The sequence below is a fragment of the Lissotriton helveticus genome, chromosome 3_1 (genome assembly GCF_964261635.1).
Source record: "Lissotriton helveticus chromosome 3_1, aLisHel1.1, whole genome shotgun sequence".
NCBI classification, from domain to species: domain Eukaryota; kingdom Metazoa; phylum Chordata; class Amphibia; order Caudata; family Salamandridae; genus Lissotriton; species Lissotriton helveticus.
In genome coordinates this window covers 1854609133-1854628622 of record NC_136061.1, presented here as the reverse complement: position 1 = coordinate 1854628622, position 19490 = coordinate 1854609133, and the positions used below count along the sequence as shown (strand labels likewise).

The window sequence follows — 19490 nt, the reverse complement described above, 5'->3', positions numbered from 1 at the left end:
GCTCCCCTCTTGCTCTTGAATCATGTTGACAATATGGATGTGTGTCTCTGCCCCTCTCCCACAGGATTCTTCAAAGCACAATGGTAGAAACACATTACTACAGAAGGAGCTGAGGAACAAGGAGCAGGAGCTGGAGAACATTGTCTCCCGCCAGAAGCAGGTATGCTGGATTGAGCGTGTAAAGCATTGTTGTCTGGTTGATAGGATCAGTGTTGGCTGCTTCCGAACAGGGGTGGTGGGGTGGAGGGAGAGGAATGAAAAAAAGATATAGCACTTACCTGGGTACTGCCACCTCTTCTCCTCCGTCCTCTTCCCTTCTGACTTCCTGCATCACAGGAGCTCACAAGCTCCCAGACTCCCCTAGCTAATCACGACACTGCAACAATTGATGGACAGAATGCAGAACAGTGTCATAAATTCATCCCAGTACAGAGATGTGGGCCATAATCCATAGATTCTTTTTGCTCACCATGCCATTCCAGTTTGAACCCAGACATATGCAAATCAGTCTTGATCCTGTGCCCAATAGGAACAGTCCAGCCCGAACTGCCAGGCCAGGTCCTCCCTAGACTGTGAACAATCATCCTAGGACCGGTTTCGGGGTTTCACCCCTCTTCAGCTAGGATAGCTTGACTCCAGTGGCATGGAGAGCATGGGGCCTGGGTCTGAACTGAGGTTGTGAAGTCAGCTAAACAATGATGATGGAATCAACTCAAATATGTGACTGGGGGTGAGTGTCTGAAAAGTTTCAGTGCTCCGTCCATCATCTCCTTGTGTTTGCTTTGTTCGCCCTAAGTTGGCAGGGTATGTCCAGGTGTGGGTCCCTTGCTCACTTTGCCACTAGAATCAAGCTAGCCTGACTGATAAAGGGTGTTACCCAGAAACCGGTCCCAGGATGCTTGTTTCCAGTTCAGGGAAGACCTGGCTTGGCAGTTCGGGCTGGACTGTTCCCATGAGGCACAGGGTCAAGACTGTATTTCCATATAGCTGGGTCTGAACTGAGGTGGCGAAGTGAACTAAACAATAATGATGGATTCAACCCAGATCTGTGACTGGGGGTGAGTGTCTGAAAGGTTTCAGTGCTCTGTCCATCATCTCCTTGTGTCACCAGCATGACCGCAGCATCATGATTGGTCTGAGTGCCCTGGTTCAGCACTCAGACAGGGAGTGGGAGCCTGTGCATCTTCTCTACTCAGTTGTGCATTACAGCCGGGTGGAGAAATGCTAAGTGCTCATGAGTGTTTGGCCGGCCCAAGACGGATGGCCAAACCGTCATGCACACAAGAGAGTGCCCACCATTCCCCCTCCCCCGCTCCGGTCAGCCCAGCTCAGGCTCGCCCCACCTCTAGAATGTAAACCAACTGAGCTAGTACAGGAGAAAAAAAATGATAATAACATTGGGTTATTATCATTTTATTTTTCAGTTTTTGTACTGCTCAGAGAGGAGTGGGGCGCCCCTGGATAGGAGGCTCCTCTCTTACCTTCACTGACCAGATGGGGGCTGTTTGACAAATTTATTTTAAACATTAAAAATATACCCATCATAGGTTCTCTCTTAAAAATTGAGATTTCCAATTTCTTATTTAATTTAAGCAGTAGGTAGGAAAATCATAGATTTCCAACTATTCTCCAGTTTGGCAGATTTCCCACCAGCAGATAGCATGCCATGAAAGGGCACGTTTTAAGATATAATTCATCACAACTTTTTTTCCTGTCATTTACATCCTAAGGAGTGGTTTTCCCAGATGGGAAGAAGCTGCCTGCAGAACCTGATTAATATTACTAAAGTTAAGTGTACATATTGGAAGTGAAAACAAATGGGAACGTTTGTTAATATCCATCAAGTTACAGGTTGTAGCCACTGCCCTGGTATTACGCTTTGAACACTAAACCTTACTACGGCTGAAAATCGGTCAAATGTGCACAGAAGCGGACTGTGTGAATCACAATTTGCCATTTTCCTCTGGAGATAGCAATTTTTGCTTTTTGGTGCACATGAATGTATGTGAATTTGTCCCTGTGTGTGTGTGTGTATTTTTATTTTTTTACCAAAGAAAGCCGTGAAATGATAATTTTGTTAGAAAAATATCACCAGATATAACCAAGTTCCGGAAACTATCTAGGATTGTGTTTTGCTGCTCAACTAAAGCTTACCTCGAAACCGGGCCGGTCCTCGGATGCTTGTTTCCGTTCTGGGAAGGACATGGCTTTTGTAGTTCGGACTGGACTGTTCCCATGGGGCACAGGGTCAGCGCTGATTTGCATATCGCCATTGTCTAACCCAGGGTGGTGTGGAGTGGAAAAACGATGGATTTGGGCCCAGATCTTTGGACTGGGGTGAATGTGTGACATTGATCCACATTCTGTCCATCATTGTTGTGTTTGCAGGTACCGCTCAACTAAAGCTGGCATATTCTAGCAGAAAAAATTTATAAATTTGTGTATCCATCACTTTGTGCTGCTTATTGGTAGGGTTACCATCTGCGAACATGCAGTTCAGTTTTGAATTCTATGTCAGAGGGAGCGCATGCGTATGGGTCTGGATGGAATTGCTTTAATCAGAGAAAACAGGTCTTGCCAAAACGTGCGTTCTGGCATAAAAGGAAGCTTAATGCATTTGAGAATTTCTTGCAAAAAGATGGCAACTGTAGGTAGGTTTGAGGCACCAACTTTTCTGTCCGTTTTAGGTCGAGCCTACTTGGCAGTGCATGTGCTGTCTGTTGCAAGGTATATTTTGCTTACCAAGAAAATAGAGGGGCTTGAAGCCCGCCTGTTGCTTACCACTAGTTGGCTTGCAATATCATATGCCAACTTCTTATTTGTGACCCAGCTTGCCAATCTTATGTTTGTTTTGTTTGTTATGTTAGCTCATATTTATATAGCGCACAGCTACTCCATGGAGTGTCCCGGCGCTGGAAGAAACATAGACCACATAACGACGAACAAAGCTAGTCACTTCAAAGGGAAATTATAACTGGAAGATCCATGTTTTGAGACTCTTCCTGAAGGAAAGGAGGTTAGGGCTCTGCCTGATGGATATTGAAAGGCTGAGCCACAGCCGAGAGGCCTCCCTAAGATAAGGGGCTCCACTCTTGTGGAATGCTTTAAAGACCAAGACCGGGCTTTAAACTGAATTCTTTTTCGCACAGGAGCTGGGAGGTATGAGTTCTGGGCCCTGTCAAAAAGATGGCCCTGGCTGCTGCATTCTTAATCACCTGCCGACGGCCCAGGAGAAATTCGGGGAGGCCGAGATACAGGGCATTAACATAATCCAGTCTAGAGACGATCAGGGCCTGAACCACTGTCTTCCTGTAGGGGACTGAGAGCAAGGGAAGAAAGTTCTGAAGCATTCTCAGCAGCCCAAAGCAGACCCCAGCAACCGTCTGAATTTGGGTCTTCATGGAGAGGGCCGAATCCAAATTGACTCCTAAATTCTTCACAGTAGAGACGACTGGCACACCAGGGGAAATGTCCTGTGGCCACCAGGCATGCCAGTCTTCAAACGGGCGTGGGCCAAAAAAGATGATTTCTGACTTCTCAAAGTTGCATTTTAGATGGTTATCATTTAACCAGGAGAAGACTTTGGAGAGGCAGATATTAATCAGATTACCATTGAATTCAACACCCTTCTTGCAGATGAACAACAGCTGAGTACCATCAGCATATTACACTATTTTAGCACCAAATTTCTCGTTGAGAAGGGCAAGCGAGGCCATGTACAAATTAAATAATGTTGGCCTCTGAATTGAGCCCTGGGGGACCCCAACATGCATAGGAGAGATCGCCGCAGAGAATGGAGGGGACCAAATAGTTTGGGAGCGGTTGGTAAGAAAGGACGCAAACCAGCTCAATACCGTGCCACCAATACCACTTTCACTGAGTCTTTGCAGTAATCTAGTATGGGGCACGGTATCGAAGGCTGCATAGAGGTCCAGTAAAACCAGAACTGCATTGCCTCCTCTGTCCAACATAGCTTTAATTGTCTCCGCTACTTCTAACAGAGCAGTCTCGGTGCTACAATTAGCTCTGAAACCCGACTGGCTAGAGTGCAGCAAGCAGTTGGTCTCCACGTAGTTTGCTAAAACTCCATTAAGAAATTGTTCCACAACCTTGGAAAAAAAGGCAGGAGTGAGATGGGCCTATAATTACTGACAGCCGCAGGGTCTGCTGTAGGTTTCTTCAATAGCGGGAGAATTTTAGCGTGTTTCCACGTTTGGGGCATCGACCCTTCCCTCAAAGCGGTGTTCAGAATAGGGTTCACTATGGGGTTGATCACTTCGGCAACAAAAGACAAAACTTTAGCTGGGCAGGGGTCGTAGGGGGAGGCAGATTTCAAAGATTTCATTAGCACCAGAGACTGCTCCGAAGTGATCATAGGGAACTCCGTAAGCGAAGCACTAGGAAGTGGACACACCTCTAACTGAGGTCTCCCAACATCCTCCAGGTCTAATGACTGTTCTACAAAGGAGTCCTGGTTTTCTGCGCTCCTGCGAAATGGCTCAGATAGCCTCATTAAAGGCTTTTTTAAACTTTAGCTACACTGCATAGCATCGCTCCACAGCATCTTAGATCCCATGATAAAGTCCATCAAAATGGCCAGGTTGAGTTAAGAGGAGATTTTTAATAAATATCAGTGCAAAAAACTTGATGACTGTGTCAAGGTGCAAGAATAGTTACACAGTCAATTGTTATTTCGGTCACATCAGAACAATGACCTAGGTCTTCATCAAGACATACAATTTAGGATTGCAACTAAAAACCCCAATCAATCTGTGGTAAATATAAAATTGAATTGAAAATACATTTGAGTCTGAAATTAATGGGTCACAATAATTTGTCCTAATACTTCTTTTTGGTAACTTTTTATCCAGCTACACTCTTAATTCTTGGAAGCATGTCTTCGGGAACCTTTACACCATATTCTTATAAAAAACATAATGAAGCCACAGACGTTACCCCATCCTGGATTCCCCCAGGTGTCTAGTTTGAAAAAATGTGCATGTTTGCTAGGTTTTCCTAGGTGCCCACTAATTTATGGCCCAAATGTCACACTTACTAACTTTGCAAAGAAAGGGTCAGTTTGTACTAGGTCTACCCACACAATTGAGGTACCATTTTTATCAGGAGAGTTGGGGAATGCTGGGTGGAAGGAAGTTTGTGGCTCCCTGCAGATTCCAGGACTTGTGAGAAAATGTGTTTCTTTGGTCAAAGTTTGAGGTTTGCAAAGGATTTTGGGTAAAAAAAACTTGGTGAGAGTCACTCAAGTCACCCCACCCTGGAGTCCTCCAAGTGGCTAGTTTTAAAAATGTGCAAGTTTGCCAGGTTTCCCCATTGTGCCGGCTGAGTGAATGCCCAAAATCCACAGCTACATACTTTGCAAAGAAAGGGTCAGTTGTGAGTGGAAAAATGTGATGTATCCATGTTGTGATTTAGGCTGTTTACTGCCGCGGGCACTAGGTCTACCCGCACAATTGAGGTACTGTTCTTATCAGTAGACTTGGGGAAATGCTGGGTGGAAGGACATTTGTGGATCTTCAAAGAATTCCAGAACTTTCCATCACATAAATATGAGGAAATGTGTTAATTTAGTCAAAGTTTGAGGTTTGATTGGGATTATGGGTAGAAAAAACCTGGTGAGAGCCAAGTAGGTCACCCCACCCTGGTCTAGTTATTAAAAATGGACAAGTTTGCTAGGTTTTCCTTGGTGCCAGCTGAGCTGGGGCTCAAAATCCATTTACCGACTTTGCATAGAAAGGGTCAGTTTTAAGTGGAAAAATGTGATGATCCATCCTGTGTTTTGGGCCGTTTACTGTCGTGGGCACTAGGCATATCCACACAACTGAGGTACCATTTTTATCAGCAAACACGTGATAGCATGGAATAGTAGAACATTTCTTATTACCAATTAGATTTTGCCTCATTTGTGCCTTCCAAATGCAAGTCAGTATTAAGAAAGAAAATATTTTGGAAAATACACCATAAATCATATGCTATTACAGGTACCCAAAACTTCAGAGAGGTACAAATAACCACTGCTACTAAACTCCATATCATGTGCTTATTTCAGAAATACATAGGTGTCCTTGATACTAATTTTTCACTCTACATATTTCACCATATGAATTGGTCTATACTCAGTACAGAATGAAAAACCATTGTACAGTTCAGCTCAGTTGTTGGCTCTGGGTAGCCTGGGTTCTTGGAGAACATACAAACCCTATATATCCCCGCAATCAGAAGGGTCTTGCAGATTTAATAGTATATTGATTTAGTGAATGCGGCCATTGTGACAAAAAGTTACAGATGAAAATGTTGCCACAAATTGCCATTTTTTTCTACTCATTTTCTGTACTTTATTTATTTCAACAGTTATTTTCTTTGGAAAAACTTGGGGGATCTACATATTTGACCCCTTGCTGAATTCATACTTTTGTCTGCTTTTCAAAAATTCATAGCTTTTCTGGATCACCCATGGGTTTCTCACTAGTTTCCACTACAAACTGGAAATAGGTTATGTGCACAAAAAATAGGAAAAATGGGCTATCTTTTTTAAAAATGCAATAAATGTAGTAAACATTTTTTTTAATTCAGTTCTGGGGAGTTGGTGACATCATCACAGCAAACCATTCGTTGATGACATTTTTAGGAGAGAAAAAAACTGTTCTATCCAGAGCACTTTTTTCCTATTTTTCCCATAAGCCCAAAATGGTGATATATTTTGCCTCTATTCTCTGTCCCTTCAATGGGAATCCACACATCCTGGGTACTTTTAGAATCCCCAGGATGTTGGAGACAAAGGACACAAATGTGGTGTGGATACCTCATCTAGAAAAAGAGCCCTAAGCCAAACTACCCTAACTAATCGAAAAAGGGCTCAGCACTGGAGGTGGAAAAGCCCCAGCAGTTAAGATTTTAAGCGCACAAGATCTCTTGTGTCACTCTGGTTTTGATGCTTTGATTTTCCATAATGTCAGAAATATTATGCACATGAGGTTCATAAGTTATTTTGCAAACATTGTTGCAAAAATCCACAATTAGCACCAGCTTGTCCTTAATGAACATTATTTCTCAAACATATGTATTGTCTCAGTTAAAATCTTGAGGAAAACCTAATCAAGCCAGTAAACTGAAATAACATTTTTGGAGCCCTGGTCTTCCTTCAAATGGACAACCGGGTTGAAATTAGCAAAACCCTGGTTTCTGCACTTCAGACACATGATCTGCACCAGTCTTTCAAAGAAATGTATAAATAGGATGGAGAGGCTTTAAAATTAGGCTCTTAAAATATATCTGAGTTTGTGCAGGAGGAACCACATAAAACCTGCCCTGAAAGCTCTTCGATGACTCTCAGTGGTGGCAATGTTCAAATTCAATATTCCCTGCACTGTTTTGCACTGTCCAGAAATGAAAGTTTGAGAGTGATCATTTGTCTGAACTGTGCAGTTTCTGTAAGTAGAATGGTTTTGCTCCCCAGGTCCTTAAGCCATTAGAGTTTGTTTAGTGCTTGTGAGAAAGAATTGGGGTTTTCATGTGGACAGCTGTATAGATAATGCATGCTGTTTTTAAAATATTTGGCGAATTCATAGGTATCCAATCCATCTGAAAGAGTCAAGAACAGGACATAGTAATATGTTTTGTTGATAGAGATAAGACAACCAGCAGAGTGAAGTATAGCTTTGAAGTGGGCTAGTCACGCTGTAGGGCGTCAAGTGAGAAGGGCGTTTCCACAGTTATTTCTGGCAATCATCATTGTCTGCAATTCATTGAAGTTTTATGATGCTGGATCGGGGGCAGATTGCTAGAATTACAGACATTTTAAAAATTGAGTTACAAAGAAAATTCTTTAAAGACTTGTATAAATTGGGATGGAATGCAGATAGGTTGGAAGTTTGTATCCTTCCATGTAAGTGTCACTGAAGAGCCTCTGTCACCAAACACAAAAGTTCAGGTGTCGGGTATGTTCAGTAAGAATATGAAATGTCTCTTGTTCGATATCCGTTTAAATTGGCATCAAGTTCTCTGAGCTCTGAATTTAACATGCACCTTGAGATGAACCAAAGAGTTAAGTGAGAGACCAAAAGATTTAACAGTAGTAATAATCTTCTGTTGATGCCACGTAGATTTACCATTACTCCAGCCCGTGAGGGGACCCTTGCATTAGCACTGAGGGGGAGAGGTTGGACTTCCTTCTTGATTGGATTTACCTTGAATATTATCTGTGCCATCGAAAGTTAGAAATGTCTGCGAATCGTGGACTACGTCATTGTTAAATGTGTTTGCAGTTTGTCAAAACAGAAAAATCTGAGATTTTGCATTCAGGTTACCAGTAAAGAAGTTAGTTGGTCAGGCCATTTCTAATGCCTTTTCACCAATCCCTCTCATTCCAACAGTAATAATGAAACTGCAAAAATATCAAACTAAATGATTCTGATTGCACCAGAATGGCTGAGACAGTAGTACTATCTAACTTTTCCACAGATGTCCAAGACACAGCACAAAAGACTATGCGTACCAGATCTTAGGGGCAAATGAAACATCTGAATTTAACATCATTGAATTTGGCAGCATGGCTCCCAAAGTCAGACAATATGGACATTTAAGTCTGCCACCAGCACTGTCGGGCGGGTATCCCCCCCGAGTGTAGAGCAGTGGAACACAGACTTGGATTGGTGCAGGGCAACAGAAAAGGTGGTCTGTGAAAGTAGAGGATGCCCCCGGAAATGGGGCAAAATATGGAGACAATGGGTGGAGTATAGGGGAATTTTATGAGTAGGGGGTGGGAAGGCAGAGGGTATACAAGAAACTACTAAGCGAACTAACACTAATGTAAACCATATGGATTTTAAACTGGGGCATGGTCCAGAGTAAATGTTGTATTTTTTTTTAAACATATTTTATTGGTTTTCTTCCACCATACAGATTGAAACATTTATCACATCATCTATATCCATCAAATATGTCCCCATTTTTAACTCCCAACTCACCCCTGGGATCCCTCCCCCCTTTCTCTCGTTGGTGTGGGCATTTTCAGACTCCCATATCTCATCACATTATTAGCTGTACAGATAGTTATTCACAATACTGTTCACTTATTGATGATCATATGCACGATTATTACTTATTCATCCCCCACCTCCAATGGTGATTCCAGCAAAACCTGGACCAGTGCCTCCCAAGCTCTTGCCATCTCCAAAGCCTTTTCATTTTCCACTCGTTTAGCTTGTTGCAACCTGATGACACTCTCGCTACTCGCCCACCTACAAAACTCTGCACGCCAGCGCTTGCTCGATGGTCCTTCCCTTGATTTCCAGTGCCAAGTTATTTCTCGCTTAGCTAATAATAGCCCTAGATCAATAAACTTGCTAGTTATTTTGGTTTTAGCTGTGTGTGGGAACCAGTGCAGCAAGCAAGTTGCCATGTCGTACTCTAGTTGTCTATCCGTTATATAGCATTCAAGAGTTCCCCCACTTCTGCCCAATAACTCCCCATAGTCGGGCAGTGCCATAGCATATGTTCCAGTTCCACATCCCTCTCCAGGCATCTGGGGCACGCCGCGTCCTGGACCTGGAAATATTTCCTGATCTTTCCCGGAGTCAGGTAAGCTCGATGTAGTATAAAGAATTGTACCTGCTGAAACCGCGCATTTCTGCTTCCCTTCCATGTTCTCTTAAGAATGTGGTCCCATGTTGCCTCTGGTATTGGTCGGCCTATACTCACTTCCCACTTTAGTTTCAGGTCTACTAACGGTCGCAATCCTTCATGTAACATCCTAGATTGAAGGCATGTGACTGCTTTAATGGTTCCCGCTGCCATTACGACATATTGGCAGGCCATTGTGGTCACTGGCTCCGCCTGCCCACCTTTCCAGTGCTTCCGAATCGCCGCCGTAACCGCTGCATGAATCAGGAAGCTACCTTCAGGGAGACCATACATTTCCTGTATCGCCTGAAATGGCATCAACTCCCCATCCGCCTACACATCCCCCACCATTTGGATTCCCAGTTGTTCCCATTCCAATAGGGGGGTCCAGTCCCCTCCATGCGGAAGTGCTGTCAGCATTCCCAGCGGAATCTCCGGTGCATATGGGTGGGCTACCCCGGCCTTGCGTTGGCTCCTATTCCAGCATAGCCTCAGTGTCCTCTCTTCCATAGTTAGGTCCCGCAGATCAAGTTTCTGCTGTAGGACTATGTAAGACAGGACGTGTCGTTGTATCCCCTTTCCTCGCATAGTTTCAGGGCCCCTAAATTCCACTGCAATACCTTGTGTTAGAACCTGCAGCTGCGCCGCTAAATAATAAAGCTCAAAATCGGGTACAGCCATTCCGCCCTCCAGCTTAGGTCTCATCAAAGTAGTCAACGCTACTCACCTTCTCCCGTTACCCCACAGAAAGCCTATGGTCAGGGACCTTAGTTCCTTAAATATTCGCGGTGGTATCCAGATTGGTAAGGTAAGAAAATAGTAAAGCAATCTGGGTAAAGCCACCATTTTGAGCAAAGCCACTCTTCCCACCACCGATAGAGGGAGTGTTGACCAGAACGCCATACACCCTTTCAGAGCCTTTACACAGCGCCCCACATTCCCTTCCAGCAAATCTGTATTGTCATAGACATAGATATAGATTCTAACCCCCAGATAGGTGAGGCACGTTGGTTCCCAAGTAATCTCCCCGACCACCGTCGGTGGATTCGAGCAAGGCCGGATCGGGAAGAGACACGTCTTACGCCAATTTACCTTAAGGCCCGAGATCTCCCCATATCGCGATAGCAAAGATATTGCTCCTCGCAATGCTTCCTCAGTGTTCTCCAAGAAGAGAAGCAAGTCATCCGCGTACAAAGATATATACTGCGGTATGCCATTGAACCTCAATCCCTGGTAAATCTGTCCTAATTGCGCTCGGGCCGCGAGGGGCTCTATTGCTAATGCAAATAGCAGTGGGGACAACGAGCACCCCTGCCTCGCCCCCCTCAGAACTGGATACTGGGCGGATATTACCTCCCCCAGTCGCACTCTGGCCGTTGCCGAGGAATACAATACTCTCGTCCAGTTTCCAAATTGTTTGCCCAACCCGAACCGTTCCAATGCCCTGTGTAGGAATGTCCACTCCAAGCTGTCAAAAGCCTTGTCTATGTCCACAGAAAGGACTGCTGGTAATCGTGAGTCATGGTGACCGTCACCAATAACCCGTATTAACCGTCTTATGTTTGAAGCAGTGTTCCTAGTCGGGATGAACCCCGCTTGGTCTGCATGCACCAGCGTAGTCATGTGTGGCAGGAGTCCGGTCGCCAGTATCCGACTCAAAATCTTATAGTCCGCTGTCAGCATGGATAATGGCCTATAAGAGGTCACATCTACGTCCGCTCTCCCTGGTTTTAGTAGAGGGATAACCAGCGCCTCTCGCATCGACACTGGCAAGTGGCCTAGCTCCCCGGCCTCTGTAAAGACCTCCAACAAGCGGGGTGCCAAAATGTCTATGTATTGTACATAGAATTCTATGGGCAGACCATCCACTCCCGGTGTTTTGTTCCGGGCCATGTGTTTAATTGCACTCCGGATCTCAGCTAGCGTTATGCCCTGCCCCAATAGCTTTGCCTGGTCTTCTTCTAATTGTGGGAGCGGGACCTCTGCCAGGTACTCTTCTATGTCTGCATCCTCTGCTTCCAGAGCACTCTTGTACAGAGATTCATAGTAATTTAGAAACCGCAAAAGCACCTCTGCCTGTGAATGAACCAAAGCTCCTGTGTCTGTTTCTATTCCCATGATCGGGCCACCTTTCGGTACTGGGTTCGCTAGCCGTGCCAAAAGCGTTCCTGCTTTATCTCCTTCTGCATGTACTCTCACTGTATAGCCCTTATAGTCAAAGCTTCGCAACCGCTTGACTTCAATCGCTACCCTTTCCTTTGCTTCTATTAGCCCCGCTTGTAGCGTCGGCTGCTCCGGCCTTCGTTTTTCCATTACCCTCAGGTTATCCTCTGCTTTTGCCACATCATTAAGCACCGCTTTCCTGAATCCTGAATATTTACTGATACATAGCCCCCTTATGACTACTTTAAAAGCGTCCCATTAAACTGCTCTGGTAGAAGCCGTTCCCTGATTTTCCTCAAAGTATCGTTCAATGCCCCCTTGTATTTATGTACGAAAGACTTGGTCTTCCAGTGTTTCCGGGCGGAGCCGCCATGTAGGGATCGTGGACCGCACACGCAGCCATTTAATTGACATTAACTGCGGGTTGTGATCAGATATAGTTCTTGCTAGGTACTCAGAGTGTGCTGCCACGTGGGCAATCGAGTGAGAGCATAAAATTGTATCTAACCTGACGTGGAGCTCATGTATTGTCGAAAAGAAGGAATAATCTCTGTCTCGGGGATGTTGCCTGCGCCATGTATTAACTAACCCCCATCTGTCCTGCCAGTCTGATCTGCTTTTGGCTAATCTCCGAACTGGAGAGTCGACTAGTGGAGGATGTGACCTGTCCAGCTCTATATCCGTTATTGAACTAAGTCCCCTCCCACTATTGCTGGACTGGCCAAATAGTGCGCAAGTGCTCCCGATAGTCGATCCAGAAAGCGTGCCTGATCCACATTTGGGGCATATATGCTACATAGTACAATGTCCCTACCGTAGAGCCTTCCTTCCACCGCTACATATCTGCCCTCTGGGTCTAAGACATGTCTCGTGGCCTGGAAAATGACACCCACTCTCACCCAGATTAGCACTCCCCTAGCGAATGCCGAGTATGCTGTGCTGAAAACTTGTCCCCTCCACCTACGCTGCAGCGCCTGACCCTCTGCTCTGGTAAGATGTGTTTCTTGTAGTAGGGCTATTTGGTTCCCCTCCTCACTAGATACGCATGAACCTTGTGGCGCCTTGTCATTGTATTCAGACCCCTTACGTTCCATGTGATACATCGCAGTTCAGATAATGTTCCCATTGTGTTTACCTCTCAGCTTCGCGCTTCTCATGGTACGTTCGCCCACACCACCGTTACTCCCCCATGCATCAACACCCCATACAACACCCCCATCCCTTCCCCTCCCCCCAGAACAGGACCTAATATCAGTCTATCAGCCCTCATCCAAACTTTACAACAATTCGCACAACTATGTTCTGTAGTCCCCACTACAGGTTGCCTTAAGGGCAATTGAGGGGTAACTCGGTTCCGACAGGCAGCGGCCCTCGCCTCAGGCCCCGCCGCCCATGATCCCATATTTCAACTTGTTGCATTTGCTCTTCCCCCTGCCGCCCCCAGGCTCAATGATATGCTCAACCAGTCCATGTTGGGGTGCCAGTTGCTAGAGTCAACTCGGGCAGGTTATTCATCAAGCATGCCTTCCGCTGTTCCGGGCGTAACTGCCGGACCCTTACTGCTGTCCGTTTCTGAGAGTTCAATGTCCGATCTCATCTTGTCTTCCTCCGATTCTGTTCCCATTGCCGATTCAGTCCTCTGCGATCCAGTTATCTCTGCCGTCACCGCCAATGCCCCTTGTCTATCCGCAGCTATTTGAGTTGGCTGCTGTTTCCGCAGGCTCTTGTTTCTTGTCCGCAGCCGTTGGGATTTACGCATCTGGGATGTTTTAGGCGGTTCGGATTGTCGGTGGCCTTTATGATCTGTGCCCGCTCTGTATGTTTCAAGCCATGTCCACGCTTCTGCGGGTGCAAAAAAGAACTGCATTGTACCATCTACAATAACTCTTAACTTTGCCGGGAAGATCAATGAATACTGGATCCCTTCCTCTCTGAGCTCTTTCTTAACTGCCAGATAAGAGGCCCTGCGTCTCTGAATCTCCTGTGTGTAATCTAGAAATATTGTGACTCTACTATGTTCTACGGCGAAAGGCCCAGCTGTACGTGCTCTTTGGATCAGCATATCTCTGTCTTTATAGTGGAGTAACTTGGCCACCACCGGTCTAGGCGGACGGCCAGGCAGCGGCTGCCGAGCCGGGACCCTATGCACCCTCTCAAGCGTGAAGTAGGAAGACAGTCCCTCTGGTGCAACCTCCGACTTGAGCCAGTTCTCCAAGTAAGAAATCATGTCGGCCCCCTCTATTTTCTCCGGCAGGCCCACTACGCGTATGTTGTTGCGTCGGTTTCTACTTTCGGAGTCTTCTGCCCTCTTTTCCAATGTCGCTATACGTTCCAGAGCATTCCCTAGTTTGAGCTCCACAGCTGCATGGGCCGGCGTCAAGTCCTGAATGGCCATCTTGTTCGCTTTCACTCTATCTACCAGCTTCGAGTGGTCTGCACGCAGGAGCCCCAGCCCAGCTGCCACCTGCGCAATGTCCTGATGCAGGGCTTCTTTCGTTGCCGCAATGGCTTCTAAGATCTAATCAAGATGTTGACGTAGCCCTGTTTCCGACATCGCCTCCTCAGCCCCTCGCTCTGCTCCACGAGTATCGTCCTGCCCCGCGGCCTCCTCCTTATTTTTCGGTTTCATATCCCTCAACAGGTTGCCCCTTTGTGCCGTAGAGTTATGCCACGTTGCTCGAGGACGCACTGGTTCTTGCTTCTTTTCCCAGTGCCCTGATTGTTATGAATCACCCTGATCGTTCGTGGAACAGCTCTTAAGGGTCCAACAGTGTGCGTCACATAGAGTCTAATCCTTGATGGTGTGGACACTGGGTATCTCACCACCCCAGCGCGTAGGTCCTGCATCCAACTCCTGTAAAGCCCCAACCGCCCGTGATCTCCTGTTTCCGCTATCGCCTGTTGTCGCAGGCCCTATTGCTTCATCCGCCTAGCCGTGTGTCCGTATTCTGCCCAGGTCTCAGTATTTACATTGTCGGCCCCTCCGGCATTCTCGTGACCCGGACGGCTGCGCTCTCTGCTCGGCCCTCATCAGTGCTTTCTCCCTACAACAGGACACCGGGCCCCTTCTTCCCGCTTACAGTCTCTTTCCTCCACGATACGCTTTAATTTGCCCGTCACGTAGGTCGTGGGCCCTGGGGTGTTCTCCTTTTCCCCTCGATCGTACTATGTCCTGTGTCCGTTCCCAGTCCCCTCGGTGCCCCTTCCTCGTATCACTCTTGGCCCGCTCTCTCTGCCTGTCGCTGCTGTCCTCGCACCCTCGCCCTCGCTCAAGCGGTGTTGCGTACCTGTCTACCGCTCCCACCTCCGCAGTACAGGGTCCAGGCGCACTCCACCACACTTACCCGGGCACAGCTGTCGGGCGCTGCAGCTGGCGTTTCGTTTCCTCTTCCAACGTGTTGGACTCCGCTCATCTTCCCCCGCCACCACGTCTCTAAGGGTCCCTGGGCCACTCGGTTATCTCCTTCCAGGCCCGCGATCTCCACGCTGTAGTAGCTGACCCCCAGCCGCTCCGCCGCAGACCAACTCCCCGCTTCCTTGTCAGCGCTCACAGGTTTTGCTCCGCTGTGCCTGCTCTCCCGCCCAGACCGCTGATACCATGTCCCATGGCCCGTGTCTCCACAATCCTGCCTCTCAAGGGTCGGAAAGCCCCACGGCCGCAATTTTGGTGCTCCCCTTCAGTTCGTGGGTTACTCCGGGCACTGAGGCGCTTGGCTCATCGTGTTCGCCTTCTCCTGCGTGGTCTCAGCAGGGTGATTCTTCCCGTTCCTCATGTTCGTACTGCACCCCCGCACCTGCTTTCCCAAGGGTTTCCGTGTTGCGATGTCCCTTTATCCGCTATTCTCCGCCGCTTCTTGCCGTTCCTCACAGAGCCGCTCCACTACCACAACTCGCGCCTGGGTCGCGCAGGAGGTTCCGATTGCGTCGAGGTCGCTTGTGTTTCCTTTCTTTACTTCTCCGACACTCGAAGCATTAATTTGTGCAGCCTGGCATACGTTTAAACAGGATATTTTAAGGGATATTTTAAGGGATCGGGCGCGGAGCCACCAGCTCACGCCGCCTCTCCCATCGGCGCTCAAGCCACGCCCCCCAGAGTAAATGTTGTATAACCAGCTATATATAACATTTAAGAACTCAATGTATCAATAATGCTCATGTACATGTGACAAAGTATACTGCAATTGACAAAAGTGTAATAAAAAGAATAACATTTAAAAAAGTATACTGTCCTATAACAAAAGGTTGTCATTCCATGAAGTGAAAACGTTTTTGTAATTGGTGCTAGAAGAATGAGCACAATCCAATATTGTGTCAAGAGGGTGTAATTATACAATATTTGTTGCATTTGCCATGATTAAAATTGCATTTCCCTACGAGAAAGGTTCATCTTGCTGCAATAAAAACTTGAAGAAAATAACTGTGGAAGAGCTAGAAAAGGTGTTTCCTCTTACTAGAAGACATTCCCTTCATTGGGAACTAAAGCTAGTTTTATCCACACTAACAGGTCCTCCACTGGAGCCTATTCACATTGCAGCATCTTCCATAGAAAACAGTCTTTGGTTGCTGTTAAATCCATTCGAAAGAGAGAGAGAGAAATACAGCCTTATCAGCTGTACAACCTCACAGTGTTTCCTTGCAAATAGAATAGTACTAAAAGCACATTCATCTTTCCTGCCCAAAGTTGTTTTGGAGTTTCACATTTACCAAACTATCAAATTACCCACCTTTTTTTCCAATATGTCCAGTTCAGTGGAATGTTCACTCCATTCACTATAATTTAGAAGGATACTTCATTTTTACCTCTACAAAAATAGAGCTAAGAAAATCAAAGCAACTATTTGTCAGTTGTGTTAAACAAGGCCCAGCCTCGTCCAAATAATCTATTCTCTGATGGATTGTAACACGTATTTCGTTATGTTACCAATATGCAAATATACCATTCCGGGAATAGCTAAAGCCATTTCAACTAGAGGTAAAGCATCCACTACATCATGGATCAGAAATGTCTGAGATTTATAAAACAGCCACATGGTGATCAGTGCATACATTCACAAGACACTATTGCCCTGACTCAGACAAACAGGTTAATGCTAGAGCCGGCCAACAAACCCTTAGAAATCTCTTCAAATAGTCAAGATTCTCTGTTCAGGAGTCTCAATTGATTACCTTTTGGCTTTCCTTCTACTGTTGAACAGTTGCTATGTAAGAATGTTGCTAGTTTCCTAATCTAGTGTATCGATTTTGACTATCAGTGAAGATCCTATGATACAAAAGAAAAGGTTACTTCCTTGTAGTTCTAGTTCTGTATTTTAGAAGCCTTCATTGAAGTTATAAATGATCCACCTGCCTAACTCATTAGGTCCCTTTGAACAATAGAAACACCGTCTTCCAGATAGTCACCGTAAAAGAGAATTTGTTTTAAGAGTCAATTTCCAGTACAATGTATCACTGGCAGAGGAAGCCCCACTGGAGCCTAAAAGCTCCAGAAGGAGGTGAGGCAGAGCTCGACTCCAAGACCGCACCAAGTTTGATGTGTGAACAAAGAAACGTAATGCACATGGAAATCTCTCCAACTCCCATGCTGTACTGTCGAACGCGGAGTGCCCAACGGTGACCAGTAAACAAGTGGGTAAGCGCAGGTAGACCCGCAACCCACACAGTGAGTTGCTCTTCAGCATAACAATGTTTGACAGTTTTTAAGCCTTTTGTACCTCAGATGCTGCAATGAAGTTGTCCCTCTGGAATGTGAGAGCCTACATTTCGGAAAAACCTTGGATTGGATAGGCTTATAAAAGGATGCTGATCATCGTTTGGACATATGGACTTTTTCACCTTATGATTATAATTATATGGGCAAATACATTAAAATGAAGTGTTCCGGGGTCCATTCTCAGAGCGGGTTAGCAGAACTAGGTCTACAAGCAAGTAACCTTTTCTTATGCTCAGTAGAATGACATATGAACTTAAGTTTCCAGGGGTGGGCGTGTGTGTTATTTAGTTCCTTTGTCGTGCATTTGAATAAATTACATGTGTTGGACTTAATTTTAAAGACAGAGAGAGCCTGATTTATTATTCAGCAGATGGCCCATTGCTTTGCCAGGGGGACAGGGTAGACTACTCCGTCCCCTTGGTGGAGGGACCGCCCGCCAAATTTATAAATGACCACCAAGCATGCGGTCATTTATAATGAATGGCAGGAATTGCTGTCATGGTTGTTCCTGCCAATGCATTCCGCTGTTTGGTGCAGGGCTAAATCAACATCACACAGCTCTTTACCAAACAGTTTTATTTTTTTATTTTCAAAAAAGAAAATCCCAAAACAGGATTTCCTTTTTGTGAATACAAAATGAATGCCCCCTCGCCATGGGAGTGATCTCCCATGGCAAGGGGGCATTATTCAGTTTTTTACTGTCCCTTACCACCAGCATTTCTTTGCAGTGATGGACAGTAAAATAATGGCTATATGTCCAGTCATCCTAATTAGGTGGGTGGACCTATAGCCACTTTTCTGGCGGCCCAGCGGAGTAGTCACCGCCATAACCAAACCAAAATGGGCAGGCGGACCATTGTGTGGGCAGTATAGGTACTCCATCGCCTGCGAGGAGTACATTGTCTGCCAATATAAAAATCAGGGCCAGAAGCTTAAAATATGAGTGCTATCCCACTGACAGTTTTGATAGGGATTCTTTAAAAATTAGAGCTTTCCCACCAACAGTTTTGTTCACTCTGTTTTGACAAAGATTCTTTAACCAGCAGGAACTGGCAGGAGTAAAGGTCAAGGTCAAGCAGTGGTTGGGAGAAAGGGTTGAACCATGTTTGTGTTGCAAAGCTGATCTGTAATTTAGTTAGGCAGAAAATAGAGACTGTAGAACCTAGTCGATATCCCAGACTTGGGCTAGGTTGATATGTGTGAGATTGGTTGGATATGTTGTAACATATAATAGTTCTGGCTCACCTATGTTCTAGATGGTGGAGAAATAAAAAGGACTCTATACATAGCAGGCCTGAGAGGGTGTTGTCACATCGAGTTAAGTTGGTAGGAGGCATCAAGACAAACGCTGGAGGCAGGGCCGGACTGGCTACCTGACGTTTTGGTGTGCTGCCAAGCTGGAGGCTGATTTCGTTGATGGGTACCTGCGTGTGCTTAAAACCATTCATTTTGCTTTGCTTATTTAGAAGCACACGCAGTGAAAACAGCACCCAGCTTTGCCGCACGCCAAAACGCCCGGTAGCCTGTCCGGCCCTGTTTGGAGTCATTGTGAGTCTTTAAGCATGCTCCTATAAATAGAGCAGTAGAAATCTCCAGTGGGCTTGCTAGGGCAGGATGTCAGAATGTGTCTGAGTATGACTCAGTGAGGTATGGGCTATGACAGTCATCTGGTGTTCATTATTTAAAAGTATTGGCTGCTACGTAGATGTATTGGATTAGGAGAGAGAGGTATGAAAATGGTGATTAGCGTGATTGACTTTATAATACAAGATGAATAATTAGATGAGATATGAATGGGTAGGGAGTTGACCTTTTTTGCAGTTTGATAGAGCGCAAATACGACTTCAAATTATTGGCGCACTTTACATAAGCTCCAGTTACATTACACAAGGTCACATTTTTGGGGGGTACAGTGAGATTATAAGTGACTTGCCCAGAATCACTGGATGTGGAGCCAACGCCGAGATTCAAACATGGT

General features: G+C 45.8%; 1 protein-coding gene across 4 annotated transcripts in view; it reads left to right on the top strand.

Annotated features, from left to right (window-relative positions):
- Window positions 1-19490, top strand: part of CRACR2B (calcium release activated channel regulator 2B) — a 395737-nt gene that overhangs the window by 336548 nt on the left and 39699 nt on the right. For all 4 annotated transcript variants that reach the window (XR_013608854.1, XM_078682798.1, XM_078682799.1 and 1 more), the window contains exon 7: window positions 65-160. Coding sequence is in view for 3 of the 4 variants with exons in the window: in XM_078682798.1 (XP_078538924.1) it covers window positions 65-160 (96 nt within the window). In the remaining variant the exon portion in view is untranslated. The remainder of the gene's footprint in view (window positions 1-64; window positions 161-19490) is intronic.